Source organism: Aethina tumida, chromosome 1 (genome assembly GCF_024364675.1).
Source record: "Aethina tumida isolate Nest 87 chromosome 1, icAetTumi1.1, whole genome shotgun sequence".
In the NCBI taxonomy this organism is placed as follows: Eukaryota; Metazoa; Arthropoda; class Insecta; order Coleoptera; family Nitidulidae; genus Aethina; species Aethina tumida.
This window is the reverse complement of record NC_065435.1, coordinates 4,353,761-4,376,527: the sequence shown is the minus strand read 5'-3', so window position 1 is coordinate 4,376,527 and position 22,767 is coordinate 4,353,761. Positions and strand designations below refer to the sequence as shown.

General features: G+C 24.9%; 1 protein-coding gene across 3 annotated transcripts in view; it reads right to left on the bottom strand.

The window, feature by feature from the left end:
• The window catches only part of LOC109609438 (neuronal PAS domain-containing protein 4), a 56,894-nt gene that overhangs the window by 1,499 nt on the left and 32,628 nt on the right, over positions 1-22,767 (bottom strand). Inside the window, exons 3-7 of one of the 3 annotated variants that reach the window (XM_049965636.1) lie at positions 21,074-21,135; positions 12,626-12,730; positions 8,698-8,892; positions 4,454-4,638; positions 3,112-3,218 (exon numbers count right to left, since the gene is read on the bottom strand). In XM_049965636.1, the coding sequence (XP_049821593.1) occupies positions 3,112-3,218; positions 4,454-4,638; positions 8,698-8,892; positions 12,626-12,730; positions 21,074-21,135 (654 nt within the window). The remainder of the gene's footprint in view (positions 1-3,111; positions 3,219-4,453; positions 4,639-8,697; positions 8,893-12,625; positions 12,731-21,073; positions 21,136-22,767) is intronic. The other 2 variants (XM_049965641.1, XM_049965643.1) reach the window with 2 other exon arrangements.

The window sequence follows — 22,767 nt, the reverse complement described above, 5'->3', positions numbered from 1 at the left end:
CTAAAAAACTAAAAACGATAATAATATTTAATCAAAGAATATAATGTCATAATTGATTTTAAATATATGAACTTTGATACTATAAATAATTTTTCAATGAAAATTTGTTTAATAATTTTTTTAAATAAAATTATTATTATTGTAAAATATATGTTTTCTAAATAAATAAATAAAATCTACAATTACATTTATTTTTAAGTAAAGAAAATTAGTTTGATTAAAAATTAAAACTATTAAATCAATAAATTATTTCTATTTCTTTCCTTGTAATTATCATTTCATTAAAAATTAACTTAATAATTTTTTACTAACAAGATAAATAATTGGATTAAATATTTAATAAAAAAAACAATAATTCTACATTTGTTTTTATATTAGGAAATTCTGATTATAAATAACTTATCATATAAATTATTATATAAATATATATATGAAATTTTGAATTTGAAATTTTATCAATTAAAAATCCAAATAAATCAACAAATTATTTTTAGAATTATTTCTTTATTTATAACTATTATTTCATTAACAATTAATTTTAATTTTTTTAATAAGAAGATAAATTATACTGAAAATACTAAAAAATTGTTAAAACTTTAAAATATTTAATTCTTAATTTATTTTATTAAATTACATAAACTGTTATAAATAAAACTTAAATTGTTATATTTTTCTTTCATAATAAATCAATTAACAATATAAAAAAAATATTTGTGATTAATTTAGTAAATTTCATAAAAATTTTTTTATTTAAAATTTGTTAAACATTGAACTATAAATTGTATATAATAAAAAATAAAATAATATATTTAATTTAATAGGAGTCTAATTTTTTATTAATAAAAATTAATTTAAATTTCAATAGTCAATTATATGACGCAATTTTTATTATTTTATGAGCTTTAAAAATTGGTCAATTTAAGAAAAATTTTAAATAAAAAATTAGATTAGTTCTTAGAGAAAAATCAAAATATAATGAAAAAGGTAAAAAATATAAAACAAATGAAAGGAAATAGTAAGTTTATAGAATAAAACTGAAATTATAAAATTTTTGTATTATGAATATTAATTTAATTTTCTAATAAAAGTTGATAAATAAAAATAAAATTTTAATTAAAGTTAAAATTGATTAATTTAAATAAACAAAAAATTAGTATAGTTTTTGTATATAAACTAAAATATAAAGAAAAGATAAAAAACATAAAATTTGTGTTTTATAAATATTAATTTCGTAATTTTCTAAATGAACATGATGAATAAAAATTAAATTTTATTATTATTTTATTTGTCCTAAAAAAAAATATTGAAAATTTACTTAAAAATTGGTTAATTAGAAGAACAATTTTTAATAAAAAATTACAATAATTATTATAGAGATATTAAAATATAATGAAAAAGGTAAAAAATATAAAATAAATGAAGAATAAATAGAAAATTTATAAAATAAAACTAAAATTACAAAATTTTTGTTTTATGTATGTTTATTTAATAATTTTCTTATAAAAGTTGATAAATAAAAATAAAATTTTAATTAATTTAAGTAAATTTTTCGTATTCAATCAACTATATTGACGAAATATTTATTATATTTATTTAAAAAATGAAAATTAACTTAAAAATTGATTAATTTACGTAAATAAAAAATTCTTACATAAACTAAAATATAATGAACGGGTAAAAAATATAAAATAAATGAAGAAGAAATAGATTATTTATAAAATAAAACTGAAATTATACAATTTTTGTTGTATGAATATTAATTTAGTAATTTTCTAACAGAAGATGATGAATAATTATTAAATTTTATTATTATTTTATTTGTCCTAAAATTTACTTAAAAATTGGTTAATTATAAGAAAAAGTTTAAATAAAAAATTAGAATAGTTCTTATAGAGAAATTAAAATATAATAAAAAAGGTAAAAATATAAAATAAATATATTGACAACATTTTTATTTTATTTATAAAAGAATGAAAACTAACATAAAAATTGATTAATTTAAATAAATAAAGAAATGGAACATAAACTAAAATATAAGAAAAAGGTAAAAAATGTAAAATAAATGAAGAATAAATAGAAAATTTATAAAATAAAACTGAATTTGTTTATGTTTAATAATTTTTTTATAAAAATTGATGAATAGAAATAAAATTTTAATTAATTTAAATGAATTTTCCGTTTTCAATCACTTATATTGACGAAAATTTAATAAAATTTTATATAAATACAATAATATTTATTAAAAAAATGAAAATTAACTTAAAAATTAATTTGTGTAAATAAAAAATTAGTACATAAACTAAAATATAATGAAAAGGTAAAAAATATAAAATAAATGAAAAAGAAATATAAAATTAATAAAATAAAAAAATAAATTTTAAAAATTTTTGTTTTATGAATATTAATTTAATAATTTTCTAATAAACGTTGATGATTAAAAATTAAATTTTAATTATTTTAAATTAAAATTTCAGTACTCAGTCATACTGCAATTTTTATAAAAATAGAAAAGTTCTGAAATAAAACTGAAATTGCATTCATTTTAATTTAAAAATTTTCTAATAAAAATAGAATAAAAATTAAATCGACATTTCAGTATTCAATTATATTTACATAAATTTTATTATTATTATTAAATTAATATTAAAAATAAAAAATCTTTTAATTTAAAGAAAGGAAGAAAATACTAAGTTCTAAGTTCTAAGAAAAGTTAATAACAATAATATACTTTTTCTAACAATTTATTAATAAAAAATTATAAATTTATAAAAGATAATTCTAAAAGAACTAAAAAGTACTTGGCCAAAATACCTGAGATGAAACAGAAACTGAGTAGTAGGAGTAGATAACTATTAATTTATATTTAGTTTGAATTGATTTGGTTTATATATATATAAAAAAGTAAATGAAATAAAAAGAAAAAGTATCGCATTGAATGTAAAATAGGTAGATGGCCCAATAAATCGTTGCGGAGCCCGGTACGATAAGAATAAAATGTGTCAGGTAGGTAAAGAGTTGGTGTGTTGATACCGAAGTATGTAAATTGTATGATAGATGTATGTGTAATCGTTTTGTTTTCATGTGTGGCTTAGTGGGTACTTGGGTACTTACTGAGCCGATGTTTGGTTTGGGCCTCACGCGTACATTCCCAATGCAGCAGCCGATACCAAGACACCCCCTGCAGATCCGAGCGCGGAAAGCCTAGATAGAATTCACCGCTGCAACACAAATGTAACAGTTGTCGTGATTTATGGCATTGGATGTCACCGACTCTACCGCCAACCAGTGACCTGTGCTGCCCCCCCGCCTGACCGTCCCCCAACACCCCTCGTCCCGAAGACCAACTACGTTCCTGCTACGCTATCACGAGCACGAGCTTTATTTATCGTACGACCAAACAAAGGTCTGTACTCTACATACTGTACACTATTTCTATCTCTACTGTGCCTTATGCCTCCGCTCTTACCTCTGACTCTGACTCTGCCTCTGCCTCTGCCTGGGTTCCTCATAGAACATAAATACTGGGTCATTCCACGGCGAAAAAAAGACAACCATGCCAATACGGGGAGCTTTTACATTATTAAAATTGCCGGTATAAACTTACCACGGCCAGTTCCAATCTTAAAAATCTCGGAACGTAAATCTTTAATGGGGCTAAGCTGGTGTCGCCAACTGATACATTATTCAAAAATCTTTATCAACTCCTTAAAAAATTCATTGTGTTTACTTTTATTGTCTTTAAACATGTTTTCTTCAATCTATATATTTCGTTTTTTTTTTTTTTATTTAGTTATTCATTGGGTTCTCTCATACTTGTGGTGGTTCAAATTTCTTTATCATCTTCATATACTTATAACTTATATGTTTTAGATCTTTATCTTCTTCTAACAGACATTATGGAGGTAAACCAACAATTAATAGTCGCTGAGAACTTCTATAGAGACAAAAGTGTTGATTCTTTGAAGAAAATAAATATTAAAAAATGATTTCTTCAGCCTCTATCTCTTTCACCACTAACAAAATATAAACTAGTTAATTAATTGATTTATGTTAATCTTCTACCAATTCCTTGTTGGAAACGTTTAAGGAGTTAATAAACGTTGAAAATTACCTTCTCACCATTTAACTCTGTCAATACCAATGACACCACTGTACAAATGAAGAGTGGATCTTCATGTTACCAGGTGGCACCGTCTCGGAACCAGCTAATAAACTTTTTACTACAGTTGCCTCGTATCGAATACCGGAACTAACGCACCACCATAAAACTTCACATCCCAACGGCTTCATTACAAGTGACACGCATATTTCATGCTTAACAAAATCCGGAACGTGTGTATGTTTTATGAATGAACGTAAACAAACCGTTAAATGTGGTCACTGTTTGGTGTTGTTTTTTTTTTGTCGGTGGTTATTATTATTATTATTTTTAATAGATGGAGAAATTGCTCACTTGTTGTCGATGTGGATGAATCGCATGTCCATTGAGTGGATGGAGGTAAAAACGTTGGTCGCCCCTTGAACTACGCACTCCCTCGTTTCGGGCATCGCCACCGGTGTGCAGGTCGCGAGGAACACCGGCTCGTTCCTGCTGCACAACGGCAGGAAGGACAGGTAACGTCCCTGCACCAGAACTACCTGGAAAAGAGGAGACAAATTTATTAACAAAATAGTACTGATTCCACTTTTTCATTAGAAATGGGAAATTAAAGTCAAAGAAGAACATATAATTGGTCCAACCTATATGATTTGTAATGCTTGTATTGTGCTAAAAAATATCTGTTTCAATTCCATATAAAAATTAAAATTGTCCGGGTACTCCTTAAACCAATGAAGAATATATAATTGAAGATTTAATTGGATGAAGATATTTAGTAACAATTTTTTTCCTTTAATTGCAGTAGTTTACAGATTTTGGCAAATTCAAACACACATGGTTATACATATGGTATATAGAATTTATGGTACTCATCACTAACTAAAAAAACAATTGTTTTTGGTATGATTTATGTGATTTTTAATACTTAAATGTTAGGATATATGGCACGGAGGGCAAAATATCAAATTGTACTGAAATAGGACTGTTTCTTCCATTTTTTTTTATTATCAAACCAATGAAGAATGTATTACTGAAGTCCTAATTGGATGAAGATGTCCAGCAAGAGTTTTTTTCTTTAATTGCTCTGATTTATAGATTTTGACAAATTTCAAACACATATAAGACTTTATATGTAGGATTTATCATATTTGGTGAATATATATGGGCTCAAAATATTTGTAGAAGACCTTCATATACCATTAAGTAAGGAAATAATTGTTTTGGTATGTTTTATGTGATTTTTAAGACTTGAAAATTAAGAAATATGACACAGAGGAAGAAATACCAAATTGTATTGAATTAGGACTGTCTGTTTCAATATTTTTATTATCAAAGTCTTACTAAAACTAATGAAGAATGTGTTAATGAATACCTAATTGGATGAAGATGTCCAGCAAGAGTTTTTTTTTTCTTTAATTGCTGTGATTTATAGATTTTGACAAATTTCAAACACATATAAGACTTTATATGTAGGATTTATCATATTTGGTGAATGTATATGGGCTGAAAATATTTGTAGAAGACCTTCATATACCATTAAATAAGGAAATAATTGTTTTGGTATGTTTTATGTGATTTTTAAGATTTGAAAGTTAAGAAATATGACACAGAGGAAGAAATACCAAATTGTACTGAAATAGGACCTTGTGTTTTAACATTTTTATTCTCAAAATCTTGCTTGGACCAATAAAGAATGTATTACTGAAGTCCTAATTGGATGAAGATGTCCAGCAAGAGTTTTTTTTTCTTTAATTGCTCTGGTTTACAAATTTTGACAAGTTTCAAATACATATAAGGCTTTATATATGATATTTGGTTAAAATATATGGGCCCAAAATATTTGTAGAAGAGTTTCATATACCATTAAATAAGGAAATAATTATTTGGTATGTTTTATGTGGTTTTTAAGACTTGAAAGTTAAGAAATATGACACAGATTAAGAAATACCAAATTGTACTGAAATAGGACCGTATCTTTCAACATTTTTATTCTCAAAATCTTGCTCAAACCAATGAAGAATGTATTACTGAAGTCCTAATTGGATGATGTCCAGCAAGAGTTTTTTTTTCTTTAATTGCTCTGGTTTACAAATTTTGACAAGTTTCAAATACATATAAGGCTTTATATATGATATTTTGTTAAAATATATGGGCCCAAAATATTTGTAGAAGAGTTTCATATACCATTAAATAAGGAAATAATTATTTGGTATGTTTTATGTGATTTTTAAGACTTGAAAGTTAACAAATATGACACAGAGGAAGAAATACCAAATTGTACTGAAATAGGACCGTATGTTTCAATATTTTTATTCTCAAAATCTTGCTCAAACCAATGAAGAATGTATTACTGAAGTCCTAATTGGATGAAGATGTCCAGCAAGAGTTTTTTTTTCTTTAATTGCTCTGGTTTACAAATTTTGACAAGTTTCAAATACATATAAGGCTTTATATATGATATTTGGTTAAAATATATGGGCCCAAAATATTTGCAGAAGAGTTTCATATACCATTAAATAAGGAAATAATTATTTGGTATGTTTTATGTGGTTTTTAAGACTTGAAAGTTAAGAAATATGACACAGAGGAAGAAATACCAAATTGTACTGAAATAGGACCGTATCTTTCAACATTTTTATTCTCAAAATCTTGCTCAAACCAATGAAGAATGTATTACTGAAGTCCTAATTGGATGAAAATGTCCAGAAAGAGTTTTTTTTTTCTTTAATTACTCTGGTTTACAAATTTTGACAAGTTTCAAATACATATAAGGCTTTATATATGATATTTGGTTAAAATATATGGGCCCAAAATATTTGTAGAAGAGTTTCATATACCATTAAATAAGGAAATAATTATTTGGTATGTTTTATGTGGTTTTTAAGACTTGAAAGTTAAGAAATATGACACAGAGGAAGAAATACCAAATTGTACTGAAATAGGACTGTATGTTTCAACATTTTTATTCTCAAAATCTTGCTCAAACCAATGAAGAATGTATTACTGAAGACCTAATTGGATGAAGATGTCCAGCAAAAGTTTTTTTTTTTTTTTAATTGTTTTGGTTTACAGATTTTGTCAAATTTCAAATACATATAAGGCTTTATATGTACGATTTATTTGGTGAATCTATATGGGCTCAAAATATTTGCAGGAGACCTTCATATACCACTGAATAAAGAAATAATTGTGATGATACAGAAGACGAAATACCAAATTGTATTGAAATAGGACTGTCTGTTTCAATATTTTTATTATAAAAGTCTTGCACCAATGAGGAATGTATTACTGAAGACCTAATTGGATGAAGATGTCCAGCAAGAGTTTTTTTTTTTAATTGCTCTGGTTTATAGATTTTGTCAAATTTCAAACACATAAGGCTTTATATGTAGGATTTATGGTACTTGATGGGTGTATATAGGCCAAAAATACTTGTAGAAGACACCAATAAGTAAATAAATAATTGTTTAGGTACATTTTATGTAATTTTTAATACATAATACATTTTTCAAAATTAGAGTCCTCCTCAAACCAATGAACAGTGTATAATTGAAGACTTAATTAGATGGATATCCAGTAACACTTTTTATTTCTATAATTATAATATCTCGTTATGGTTTAAATAGATTGTGCATCTTTCCTTTAAAGTTTAGCTAAAGTTAGAACAAGTTCCATCAAAAGTACCGTTTTTACATATCAATATGTATGCTTCAATGTACTTCAATTTGCATAAATATGACTTTGTGAAGGGTATTTCAATAACTCGTACTTGAGTACATTTTCACGTGATGTGATCTTAAGAAACATTTATAGACACGTTCTTGTATATAAAAAATTGATGACAAGTTAGATTTTTTTATCACGTGAATCAGAAAATATGTAAGTACTTTGTATAGTTAAAGATGTAATTTTTTTATAAGAAGCAACATTAACAAATTGCGTCTAATTGATCTAAAATTGATAGTGTTCGAAATCCTTGCCGGTACTTATTTGGCGATGACAAGTGTCAAGCCCAAACCGACGCCGGAGAAGAACACGAAGCGGTTGGATAATAAAATTAATAACGAGTTGTCGTTGCACAATCGGCGAACTAATTAAATATCGGATTGGTAAAATAAATATCATTCCGACCATATATCAATCAGGCCGTTATAAAAATTACATAAGAGCAAAATGAAGCTTTGACAGCGATATTATTGTTGTGTAGAATGCGAGAACATTATTGGTGGCTTGTTTAGCATCAGTTTGTGCCTTTCACCGCGCTGGGCCTTCGAAGAATGAGTCCCACACCGGCGATCTTTACCAGCAGCAGATGCAGATTCCTCCCACACCCAGGAAAACTTAAAAGATACTGAAGGAATCTATCTAAATACACCTCGAACATTTCCAATGTTATTTATTATTGTTAATCGTTTGCTGGCAGCGCAATCGTTTCGCGGAATGAATATATTTGGATAAGCTTAGCCTTTTGTTTTATGGGTGGTCCAATTTTTTTCGCCGCACGTAACGGTACGGCGGTTCGGCGGAATTTCGATCTTTTCGCGGGCAAAACGCCTCCCCCGTTGGAGAACAGAACGGAAGAGAGAAAGGGTCGTTACCTTTTGGTCGCCGAATCGCATTTGTCTTCTGGCGTTGCGGGACACGTTCATCCTGCACAGGAACAACCGGAACTCGTCGTTCGCGTTGCTGTTCGATCCCGCGTTGACTGGCCGTCCCAACTCGCATTGGATTGCTTGGTGGTCCTGCTTATCTATAATATCATACACACTGTCCCCATGAATTAACAGGTCCTCCTGCAACAAACCAAAACAGCCCCGTTTAGCCCTTTCGATCGTGGCGATTGGCATTCTTGGGTTTGCGGCGTTGGGCAATCGCTGCGGAGGTGCAGTTTTCAATTATCCATCGGGTTTTATTAATGGGCATGCGAAACATTACAGTTATTTTGATTAATATGTTTGTAAAAGATACACATTGAATTTATGGTAGTGTGTACCTTCAACTTTGACAATGTGTGTAACCTAATGCCATAAACAACTTTACACTGAATAAATGTTTGCAAATAATGCAAGAGATTACAGAATCAACGTTTCGCAATACCATTAACATACACGGTGTGCGGATCTTGGGTACGTTCGTTCTGCGCATTTGCACTGTGCCAATGCAACAAAACGTTTTTGATTGTTTGTTAACGCGAAACAGGAAAAATTGTTTTAACATTTTACCATCATTAATTGTACCTATTGGAATTCTGTCGGATATGCTATTTTTACATCGTAATTTATATAACTAGTTATTTGCATATGTTTAAATACTAGCTTGTTTGTGTTTCTTTTATTTTTATACATCTGACTAATTGAAATTGGTTTAAATAACATGTTATTACCGCAAAATGAATTTTAATGATTAGCCACAAGGATTTTATATATTATATATCTTTTTTTTTTTTTTTTTTGTTAGAACATAATTATTCAATTGGTCAAGTTTTTATTTTCCATAAAAGTATTTAATAAATTACTGTTAATTAACAGCTTTGTAATTATGTACTTAATCGTAAAAATATCATTTGGCATTTAAGCTTATTCATATCTGTTTATCGTTCATCCATAAATAAAACAATTAAAATCACATTACGTCCGGACATTTTTTAAGACATTTATTTTATTGATCAGAAATGCCAAATATAAAATTAATAAATTACTCGATTAACGTTTAACGTTAGTGTTCATTAAAAAGCAGTTTACAAAAAGTCAATAGTCGTTTTAATCTTAAATATTCCCCCCTAATAACTATTATAAGTATGAGCAACAATTCAGAAGTAAACAAAATTCTGTTATTTTTAGTAATAAACGCTAAACATTCTTTAAATTAGAATAATTACTAAAATAATACTAGTATGGTACAAAATAATTTTTATTTTTCTAAATATTTGAAAATTATTGACCTTAAAAATAATATATAATATAATTTTTGTTTCTTTTACAATATAAATATTTAAATATTTCTTCTTTATTTTTCTAATTAATAAAATAAAAAGTTAATTACCATAATTAATTCTCTTAATATTAATGTTTATTTTTTAATTTAATTTTCAACTTATATTAAAAAAAAGGATATACATTAATATTTTCTTTTTTTGTTCCTGATATTTTTCTAGATTTGGTACTATTTTCTTAAATTTGTCTTATTTAAAAACAACAACTAATTAAAAAGAGAAAAAGAAAAAAAATATTTTGAATCAATTATACTATAAATATTTATTGTTAATATTAATTATAATCAATTAAATTATTAATAACATAAAATAAACGAAAAAAGAAATAAAAAATAAGATATTAAATAAATAAATATTTAATATGAATGATAATTAAGTTTCATTTTATTTTCATTAATTTATTTTTTCTCTATATATTTGGAATTTATTGACTTCAAAAATATTATTTTTTATTTATTTCACAATAGTAATATTTAAATTTATATTCTTTATTTTTTTGATTTTTAATATATATTTTTTAAATACATTTTCTGTTTTTTTTTTAATATTATAATAATAATATTTTACTTCAAAAATAATATTATCATATAATACATAATAATAAAATAATGAGTATAAGATTATTAAGAATGAAAAATAAATAAAATTGATAAAAAATAATAATATATTTAATAAATTTTTAAATATATTTGGAATTTATTGATCTCGAAAACAATATTTTTTTAGTGCAAAAATATTTAAATTTATTTTCTTTATTTTTATAAATAATAAATTCTAATTACCATAAATTGTAAAGAAAAAAATCTTATTATCTTAATTTAAATTTTTATTAAAAATAAGTCAAATATAAGAAGTTCTTGCTTTTATTTTCAACATTAATAATGTATAAGTATAAATAATTACAAGATTATTAAAAATATAAAATAAACAAAACTGAATTAAAATATTTTAAGTAAATAAACAGTTAATATGAATGTTAATTATTCTTCTATGTAAAAATATTGTTTTTTTTACAACAGAAATGATCAGATTCATTTTCTTTATATTCTAAATAATATATTATAATTTTCATAAATTGCAAAGAATTTTTTGTTATTTTTTATTAATAAAAAATACCTTGTTTCCCGAACAAATATATAGTTCAACAATATATATAAAACATTTAATATCAATATTAATTATAATATTAAAAATATAAAATAACGTTTAATGTATATATGAATTATATTTTCAAATATTGGAAATTTATAGATGTTAAAAATAATATATTTTGTTTTTTTTTTATTTTAATTTTTATTAAAATAAAACAAATACAAAATTTCTTATTCTTGTTTCCCTTTCTTAAATATTTGTTCATGAATATGTTCAAAAGTAACAAATAAAAAAAAATAAAAAATAATATTTTTAACAAATTATATGTTAAATATTTAATGACGATATTAATTATAATATTAAGAATATAAAAATTTTTAAACATTTATTGTGATTACTAATTTTATTTTCAAATATTGGAAATATTAAAAATAATATATTTTGTAGAAAGTAGAAATATTTAAATTTATTGTTTATTTTACATTTTTATTAAAATTTATAAAAATATAAATTTTCCTTAACTTGTCCCTCATTTTTTGTTCAGTAATGTTCAAAAGTAACAAATAAATAAATTATAAAATAATATTTTTAACAAATTGTATATTAAAAATTTATTGTAAATATACAATATACAATTTTTAATAGAAAATTTATGTTAACAAAACTAAAATAAAATATATTTAATAGGAATGTTAATTATTTTCATATTTATCGAAAATTTATTGATCTTAATGTTTAAATTTATTTAAATTGTTAATAAATTTCTTTTTTTATTAATTTGTTTACTAAAATCAAGGCAATTATAGATTTTTCTTGTTTCTGTCTTTTTTGTAGCAATATCTTTAAAAGTAACAAATAAATAAAAATAAAAAATGATATTTTTAACAAATTACATGTCTATTTAACATTTATGAAACATTTAAATCATTAAAAATAATTAATATAGATTATTTCAAAATATAAAAATGAAACAACAAAAATAATAATTTCTTTAAAGTAATACAATTAAAATTTAACGTTTGTCGACGTTGCAATCAATTGAATTAATAAATGAAGACTTGTATCTATCATTTTTCTATAAATACAGAAATTAAAATAAATACTTTCCTTGTACATTGTTAATTATTTTTACAAATTTATGGAAAATAATTAATACATATCTTCGGGTTGTTTTTAACTACACCTTCTAACATAATAATAAGTTACCGACACCAGTTGTTATGTGCACATAAAAGAATTATCCGATGCATTTAAATTACACGCAAACACGCTAATTATAATTATTAAAATTAACACACCCATAACACAGGTACATCTTTATCAACAAATCAAGACAATAATAATTAAATGCCAAGCAAAAACCAAAGACTAATAGTAAATAAAATAAAATAAAATAAAATAAAATAAATAAAAAAAATGTAAGCTTTATTTTTATAGCTCACCTGTAGAACACTCACCATGGAATGACCCAGGTACTCTGCAGCATTATCCGATATGTATAATAATTTACCATTCTGCGTCGTCATCATTAGAAAACCACTTAGTGCCTGTAATATACAAATACATTTATTTATTAATATTATTAATCATCCAATGCTCATTGTTGATGTTATTGTGCCACAGAGCTTAATTGATACTTTGATTTGAATCAATACATATTAATATATGGGGTGTGCTCATTAATGCACTAATTGAATTATCATTTCATCTATCGGTATCAATGGTCTTAAATGATAAGTTTCATGCGGAATTGCAAGTCACACGATGAGATGAGGATCGTAACGTGACTGGTGCGTTACACAGAAATAAAATTAATTGACCCCGCTCAGTTTTAAAATGTACGTTTCGAATTCTTCGAATTCTCTCAGAAAACTTTCAAAACTGATAATAAACAATATTGTAAAAAGCAAACTATTTTTGCTGTGGATAAAATCATTTAATTCAATACTTATTGTTACTTCTAATTTATTAATTTTGGTAACTTTCAAATGTTTATTTTCGATCATGAACCCGCTATAAAATTAATTAAGAATACCAAAAAGTGGGTAAAAAAATGAAGATGCCTTAACCAACATCAATTAACATATTTTCATGAAGTGGTTGTATAAGTGCAATTAAAAAGGAATATTTTTGCTGTGGTTAAAGCCACCTCAAACTATTTAAATTTTATTATTAATTTTTGTTATTATGTATTTATTATCCTTATATATTGTCTTAGCATATTATAGATACTAAAAATACAAGTAACTAATTTTTTATTAACTTTCAAATATTCGTTATGTAAATATTGAACTAATATTAAATTGATCATTGGTCATTAACTTATCTCGATGAAGTGGTTGGAAAAATTCAATTAAAAAGTGAATAAAAATATTCTGTGGGAAGAGCCACCCTCAAGCTACTTAAATTTTATAAATTATTTTATTATTAATTTTTATATTATATATTTATTTATTATTTAAATGACTCTAATTAATATTTTGACCTTAGCCCCAAAATAAAGTTAGTTAGTAGTACCAAGAACTGAATTAGAAGAAATAAATGAAGACACTTAAACTAACCTCAATTAACTTATCTCAATGAAGTGGCTGGAAAGGTACAGTTAAAAAATGAATATTTTTGCTGTGGGGAGAGCCACCCTCAAGCTACTTAAATTTTATAATTTATTTCATTATTAATTTTTATATTATTATATATTTATTAACCTTATACATTGTCTTAGCATATGGGTAAATAATATCAAAAATAAAAATAACTAATTTTTTACTTTTAAATATTTGTCATGAAATTATTGAATTAATATTTAAATGAATGTAATTAATATTTCGACCTTAGTCCCAAAATAATGTTAGTTAGTAGTACCAAAAACTGAATGAGAAGAAATTAATTAAGACACTTAAACCAACATCAATTAACTTATCTCGATGAAGTGATTAGAAAAGTGTAATTAAAAAGTAAATATTTTTGCTGTGAGTAAAGCCACTCTCAAGCTACTTAAATTTTATAAATTATTATATTATTAATTTTTGTATTAATATATATTTATTGTCCTTATATATTGTCTTAACTTATTATGGATAAATAATATTAAAAATAGAAGTAATTATTTTTTTGTTAACTTTCACATGTTTATCATGAAATGATTGAATTAATATTTAATTGGTCATAATTAATATTTCACTCGTGGTCCAGCAATAAAATTAATTAGCGTATCAAAATCTGAATCAGAAAAAAAAAAATGATGATTAAACCAACATCAATTATCATATCTCCACGAAGTCTTTGAAAAAATGCAATTGAATATTTTCACTGTGGATAAAGCCACTCTCAAGCTATTTAAATTTTATTAATTATCTTAGAATATTATAGGAAAATAATACAAAAAATACAAGTAATTATATTTTTATTAACTTTCAAATGTTTATCATGAAATGATTGAATTAGTATTTAAGTGATCATAATTAATATTTCGACCAAGGCCCCACAATTATTATTAATTATTAATTATTAACTGTATCGAAAACTGAATCAGACATTTAAACCAATATCGGTTGGAAAATTGCAATCGAAAAACGGAAGAAGACTCTTTCAAGTTATATAAATTTTATTAATAATTTTATTATTAATTTTTCTGTTATTATATATTTATTATTTTCATACATAGTTTTATAATATTAAGTACATGTTAATAATTCTAAAAAATTAAATAATTATTTCTTTTTTATGACTTTCAAATATCTATCATGAAATGATTGAATTAATACTTAATTGATCGTAATTAGTGTTTCGACCATGACCCCGCAATAAAATTAATTAGCAGCGCCAAAAACTGAATCAGAAAAAAAAAATGAAAACGCTTAAACCAACATCAATTATCATATCTCCATGAAGCGGTTGGAAAAGTGCAATTAAAAAGTGAAAAGATGATCTTTTAAAATATAAACAACATATAAATATAATGCATAAAAACGTACGGGGCGTTACTGTGGCTACGCCCACGAGCTTTAAGATAACAGTTCTTCCCAGTTTTTGTAAATCATGCCATCAGAAACAAATACGCCTCCTTTGGCCTTTTTATTAAAGGATCATTTTTCCAAGCCCAAACGCCACGGCCGAGGCACTTAAGAATTCGCCATGATATTCAGAAGAAAAAAAAAATGACGACGTCAGTCAGTCCACGCTGACCAATGATGGACAATCCATTTTCTAATTTTTTTTTGTCCGCTCTTAAACGTATGCACGGCTTTTAACCGGCGAGGAAAACGTGCCGTACTTTTACTCGTACCAGAAACGAAAGTGTACTCGACCCGCAACGTACAGTACGTTAGGAAATTCAGACGAATTAAATGAAAAAAATGGCCAATTATCTGGCTTCCATCATGTCAAAGTCGCTGATTGCACTCTGGATCCGTGGCACGGATATGGGCATTAGCTGCGAGCATGGTACCGAGTTTTTCCCTGGTCCGCGTTTAGCAATAAATAATATTATGATTAGTTGTTTTTGTGCGCCTCCATGTATACCGCGGGGTCAAGAGAATTGGCCGGGCCGAACAGGGCTAGTGCACAGATACAGTGCTAGTTCAGGGCACTGCACCGTGGAGCAAAACCGTCTTTTCTTGCCCATTTCTCACCAGTACTTTTGGTGGTACTGCAGGTCATTTGATTTAATATTCGTTCATGCAGATATTTTTTTATCTTATCTTTAGACAGACTTATTGTCAAAACCCAAACTTTACTTAAAAACTGGCACCAATGAATTTCGATGATGTACAGTGGTAGAAAAAAGTAGGGAATATTTATTTACAATGTTTTTCCTAATCTGTTTAATAATTTACTACAAGATCGGTCCATTAATGATCATTATATTCACAGGTTTTAACTTTTTTTTTTTAAATAAAAAATCAATTTGGTCTGAAAAAAAGTATGGAACATTTTATTAATATTAAGTCAAATTTTTCAATATTTGGTGGGGTAAGCTGTGGCTAAATACACCATTACAACAGATACGAAAAATCTCAGGAGATAAAAATCCAATATAAAAAATCTCACACTTTTGTCCACCACTGTAAGTACAAGTTTAAGTTTAAACATATCTAAATATTAAAAAATAATTTTCAAATTTTTGATAATAAAAACAGTAGAAAAGACAAAAACTAAAAATATAAACGAATATTTCAATAAATCTAAACAATAATCAATAATTTTCAAATTGTGAAAAAAAATTAAGGTTATAATAATAAAAAAATACTTTATAAAGTGGAAAAGAATACAAATCAGTCTTTAAAAATATACAAAAGGAAAGTCAAATTAATATTACAAAAATTACAATTTTATACATTATTATTTTTAAGTCTTAATAACTGTAAACTATAATAAATAATTAAAACAGTTCAAATAAATCTAAACAGTAAAAAAATCTGGAAAAATAATAATTATAAATTCTTTATTTATACAATTACAATAAAATATACAATTTTTCACGTTATTATTTTTAAGTCTAGATAAATCTAAAAAATAAGATGAAACAATAAATATTCTAAAAATTGTTTGGTCTGAAAAAGAGTATGGAACATTTTATTAATATTAAGTCAAATTTTTCAATATTTGGTGGGGTAAGCTGTGGCTAAACACACCATTACAACAGATACGAAAAATCTCAGGAGATGAAAATCCAATTTTAAAAAAATCCCACACTTTTGTCCACCACCCACCTCCTGTAAGTACAAAGTCGAAGAAGAAGAAAATAGTTCGGTCCCACAGTGCACTGGGTGGATCTGTATCATGGATAGAGAGCTGAAGACGAAAGAACGAAAGAAAGGTGGTGGGGGCCTTAGTGAGGTCAACGCGTGACCTCAAGCCGAGGGGTATGTGGCTACTTTCCCACGGGCCCGCCCGCTATATCTACCGCTCTTTATCTGACTCTAGTCTGTCATTAAATATGGCAATATGTTGTGAAGTAATCCAGATACATGCACAACTGTATCGATTAAGACACGGATTAGGCAATATAACTATAACTCGACCAACGTCCAACTGAAATCATAGTTTCGGTCCGTTTTCGATTTGTTTTCTTGTGCGTTATTATTTTTATCGTACGCTCCACCATTCCGGCCGACTCCTCTCTGCCTCGTCCTGAGATTAAGATCTGAATTGTTTACTGAGATCAGCGCAAAGTTCACTTTTGATTAATTTGTACAATCGTTTCACGTGGACTTGGGCTTAAAGATTGTTTTTCCTGTTTACAATGTTAATTGTTATTTTTCTTTGGATGGGTTGATGCGCTGAGGGATGCTGTGTAAGGAGCAACATAAAAATTAATCTTAAAGTTTTTTAAAAATATCAAAGAAAATAAATTAACTTAAAAAATTAACAAATATAAAGTGTTTCCTATTAAAAAATAATTACAATTTATGTCATTATTCATATTTATCAAGTATAAATATATTAATAAATAGATTTTACAAAATAGAGAAAATATAAAATATTAATATTGTAATAAATTATCATTTTTAAAAAATAAATAATTCAAAGAGTATATACACTAATTAAGAAAATTAAGAAAAATAGTTGAGTATAATTAAGAAGAATTGTGTAATATTTGAATAAATTGCCCAAATTTAACTTTCAAAATATTATTTTAGAGAATTTTTCTATTTTTTTGTATCTATTAACTAATAATTTGAAAATAATTTGTATGTGTATTGCATAATAGTATCAAAATTATTATTCATACTAAAAAGGAAAGGAACTGTTAAAAAGTATAACACATTAAAAGGTGATCAATACTTTTATATAATAAAGATAATATAATTTTCATCATTCATAGATATTTACATTATTAAAGTTGAATTATAAAACATAGAACAATTTAATATTTTAAATATTATTTAATTTTAATTTTTTATTACTTTAAAATTTATTAAATACCTATAAAGTTATAAATTAAGTATTATGTTTTCCAATAGGAAAAAAAAATAAAAAATTATTATGTATATTTGCCAAGAAATTCGCTAAAACATTTTTAAAATTAACTATTTTTAATTAACAACATCAAAATTAAAATTAAAACCAGTTTTTATGACAATAATTCTGAAGAATATTATAAAACATGTAAAAAAAGAAACAAAAATAGTAAAAATATAAACGAATATTCAAAATAATTTTATTATTTATTATTTTTAAGTTTAAACATATCTAAATATTAAAAAATAATTTTCAAATTTTGGATAATAAAAACAGTAGAAAAGACAAAAACTAAAAATATAAACGATTATTTCAATAAATCTAAACAATAATCAATAATTTTCAAATTGTGAAAAAAAATTAAGGTTATAATAATAAAAAAATACTTTATAAAGTGGAAAAGAATACAAATCAATCTTTAAAAATATACAAAAGGAAAGTCAAATTAATATTACAAAAATTACAATTTTATACATTATTATTTTTAAGTCTTAATAACTGTAAACTATAATAAATAATTAAAACAGTTCAAATAAATCTAAACAGTAAAAAAATCTGGAAAAATAATGATTATAAATTCTTTATTTATACAATTACAATAAAATATACAATTTTTCACGTATTTTTAAGTCTAGATAAATCTAAAAAATAAGATGAAACAATAAATATTCTAAAAATTGTAAAAAAAATAAAAAAATATAATTATAATAAAAATCATAAAAAATATATAAGAAAAAATTCAAACGAATATTTAAAAATAATATAATTTTATTCTAATAACTCTAAATTATTAATTAATAAATAAAACATAAAATAAGATAAACGAGTATTTAATAATATACAATTTTATAGTTTATTATTTTTATGTCTAGAAAAAACTAAACAATAACAAATAATATTCAAAATGTGAAAAATAAATTTAAAAAGAATTTAAAAAACTTGAAAAAACAAAAATGAATATGAATGAATTCTGTCTTTTTTTTTATATTATTATTGTTATAATATAACTATAACTATAACTAAATAATATAATTTTATGTTATTATTGTTATAATATAAAAATTTCTTATCAATAATTATTTGTCATATTAATAGTTAAGAAATCAATGAAAAATACACAATTTTATTCTTTACTACTTTCAAGGCTAGACTAATCTGAACAATAATGAATAATTTTTAAAATCTGACAAATAAATGCTTTTTTTTCCTGAGTATGTTAATTATAAGAAATAATATACAGAAAAATATAAAATAAAAAATTATTAGAATAAAATAATTATATAGAAATTTCCTATCAATAATTTTATTCTTTACTACTTTTAGTCTAGATAAGTATAATCAATAATGAATAATTCTCAAAATGTGAAGAATGAATTCTGTTTTTTTTTTGAATAAATCAATTATAAGGAATAAATGTACAGAAAAATATAAAATAGAAAATTATTAGAATAATGTAATAATTATTTAAAAATTTCCCATTAATAATTGTTGTCACATTAATATTTAAAAATGAATGAAAAATATACAGTTTTATTCTTTATTACTTTTAACTCTAAATAAATCTAAACAATAATGAAAAATTCTCAAAATCTGAACAATGAATTTTGTTTTTTTTCCTAAGTAAGTGAAATATAAATATACAGAAAAATATAAAAAAGAAAATTATATAATATAATAATTATTTACAAATTTCTTATCAATAATTTTTTATCATATTAATAGTCAAAAATTGAATGGAAAATATTTTATTCTTTACTACTTTTAAGTCTAAGACAAATTTAAACCATAATCAATAATTTTCAAAAACTGAAGAAGAAATTCTGTTTTTTTTTTCGTAAGTACGTAGATATATACAGAAAAATATAAAATAGAAAATTATTAGAATAAAATAGAAATTTCCTATCAATAATTTTTTGTCGTATTAATAATCAAAAAATGAATAGTTTTAATATATTGTAATAACATTAAATATCTAAAAGAAATATGATATATGATTTCTAAGGGTAATTGCATAAAAAAAGAAACAAACAACTTCAATTATATCATAATTAAGTACTTAATGTTAAATTACAACCTAATATGCATGGAATGTAGTCTGAGGAGGAAACTTTGGAATTTAACAGTTCAGAGTGTAATCCTCAGTCATGCTTAAGCTTAGATGTAAAAAATTTCTTAGAACATCATAATAAATGATGAGGTGTAAAAGATGAAGAAAGATCCTTCGGTATTTCCTGGGAAATAAATCGCAATTATATTTAGTACCGACCACTGATACCTATATACAAAATGAAAGGGCACCAAAGAGTAAAGAGTGCATTGCGTGATGCTATTTCCGAATCAATTACACAGGAATCGTAATTGATAGTTGTCGAAAAAATGTCAATAAACTGGTCTAATTTGGTTCACATAATGAACCGTTCAGATATTAAATTGCGTAGTGTTATATCTATTTGAAACCATTACCTCCTTGAATTATGTATTCAGACATTGAAGGAAAATTGCAGATTGGACGATGGTTCTAAAGCCCATCGTGGGAATTCTACCGTGTTCGGTTCTTAAATAAAACAATTACCCACTTGCGTGTTTGCAGCACATTATTGAACCATTTATTTTTCTAGTTTTCATAAATTCATATTTTCGATCATTCAAGCCACATTTTCACACGGCCACAAAAATGCACGCCTGCCTGCGTTCGAAAACTCTTCTCGTCTCTCTAATTAATTTATACGCTCAGCGCGGTCCGATTAAGATTACTGTCAGTAATCAATCATAACTCCTTGCTTTGCTCCACTCATTTTTTTATTATTATTATTATTATTATTATTATTACTCCACCATGTTTTTGCCTTCTCTCTGGCAATTATTCGGCGAAATTGGGGGCCAAGTAACAACATGCAAATCACTCGTGCTTAAGTTCTAGTGCTTACTTTTGAAAATCCAATATTTGGTGTTGGGCTTTGATGTAATCCTACGTCATGGCACTTAAAGGCTGAAACAAATATAATAGTTTAACTTACTTAACTTAAGTTGAAATGGAATGAACGAGGCATGAACAAGATGAACTGTCCCAGTTTTCAATGTGATATATTATCATTCTCCTCATTATAAAATACGTCGTGCAAAATTTAACCTGCATTAACAATATATCCCGAGCTAAAACACAAAGCGTTTATAAATATTGATGAGTCACTTGGATTTGATATACCGTGGAGCATAGATTGTTTTGGGTTAAATAATTTTCTCACGATGCCTTAAACTGTGGTGACACACAAAAGAAATAAAGAATGAAAGAAAAAAAAAAAGGAAATCAGTAACAAGCTCGTGTTTGACTGAAAACAATTGACAGGACCATATGACAATAAGTTGCATTTATCACGTATATTGCGGTACGGATATATAGTAAAATTACCCATTGTTTATTGAAATTGAACTCCGGAATATTAAGTCAATCAATGTCGAATTCGAGTCTAGTGACAAAATTCTCCATTGATTGGCCTGTCAATTAACTCTCCACTAGACATGTATACGTGCCTGCAAACGCTTCTTATCTGATGCGTCAGTCACTGTTAAAGATGCTAAAATGTTTATGGAATACTGAGGAATATGTCTAACTGGCGTCATCTATCTACGGTTCACCATCCTTTTTTTCCATGCATTTAAATTAAGGCGCTGATCGATTACTTTTACACACACACACCAAAACGACACACTAAAGCAAACAATGACTGAAAAAAACTACTACCACCATTTATTTACTGAACGGTCTAAATAAATAAGCGAGTCGTTCCAAGACGAGGAGGTGAAAGAACAATGAAGCATTGAATAATATTTTTAATAATTGACCGTACTAAATATTTTCAAATAAATTGAGCAATAGAACAAAATTGTTTAAAACAAAAACTCGATTTTTCAAGTAGAAAACTGAATTATAATTATCAATTAATTGATCAAAATTAAACTGTCCGAATACAATAAAAGTACAATATTTTATCTTCTTCTTAGGCTTGACAAACACGTATTAATAAATCACATGAAAGTTATTAATAATTAACCTTTGTTTAATAAAAGTAAATAAAGGTGATGAAAGCCAGTTTTATATATAGAAGAATAAAGTAAGAAATACTCTTCCACAATGAATTCTTCTCCTGACAAACATAAGTTATTAAACCATTTAAAGATTATTCAAGAAGTTAACATATTTATTATAAAATATGAGTAAAATTTATTTCTTCCTCTAATTAATGGTGATGTGATTATTATCTGAATACTGATGATGATTATTCATTGTAAGAAAAGAAATGTGAAAGCAGACGAAATTTATAACAAAATAAAATTAAACTAACTAAACTAAACTAACATAGAAAAATCTTCTTTCACAATTAAATCTTCTTTCTCTTGACAAATTATTAAAAATTATTCTAGAAGTTAAGATGTATTTATTTTAGAATATTAGAGAGATTAGAGTTAAACTTATTTTCTTCCTCTAACAAATGATGATACGATTATTATTTAAATAGTTAAGATGATCATAATTATACCTTTATTGTAAGAAAAGAAATAACATCAAAGAAGACGAAATTCATAATAATATAAACTTAAAGTAACTTTAGAACATGCAAAA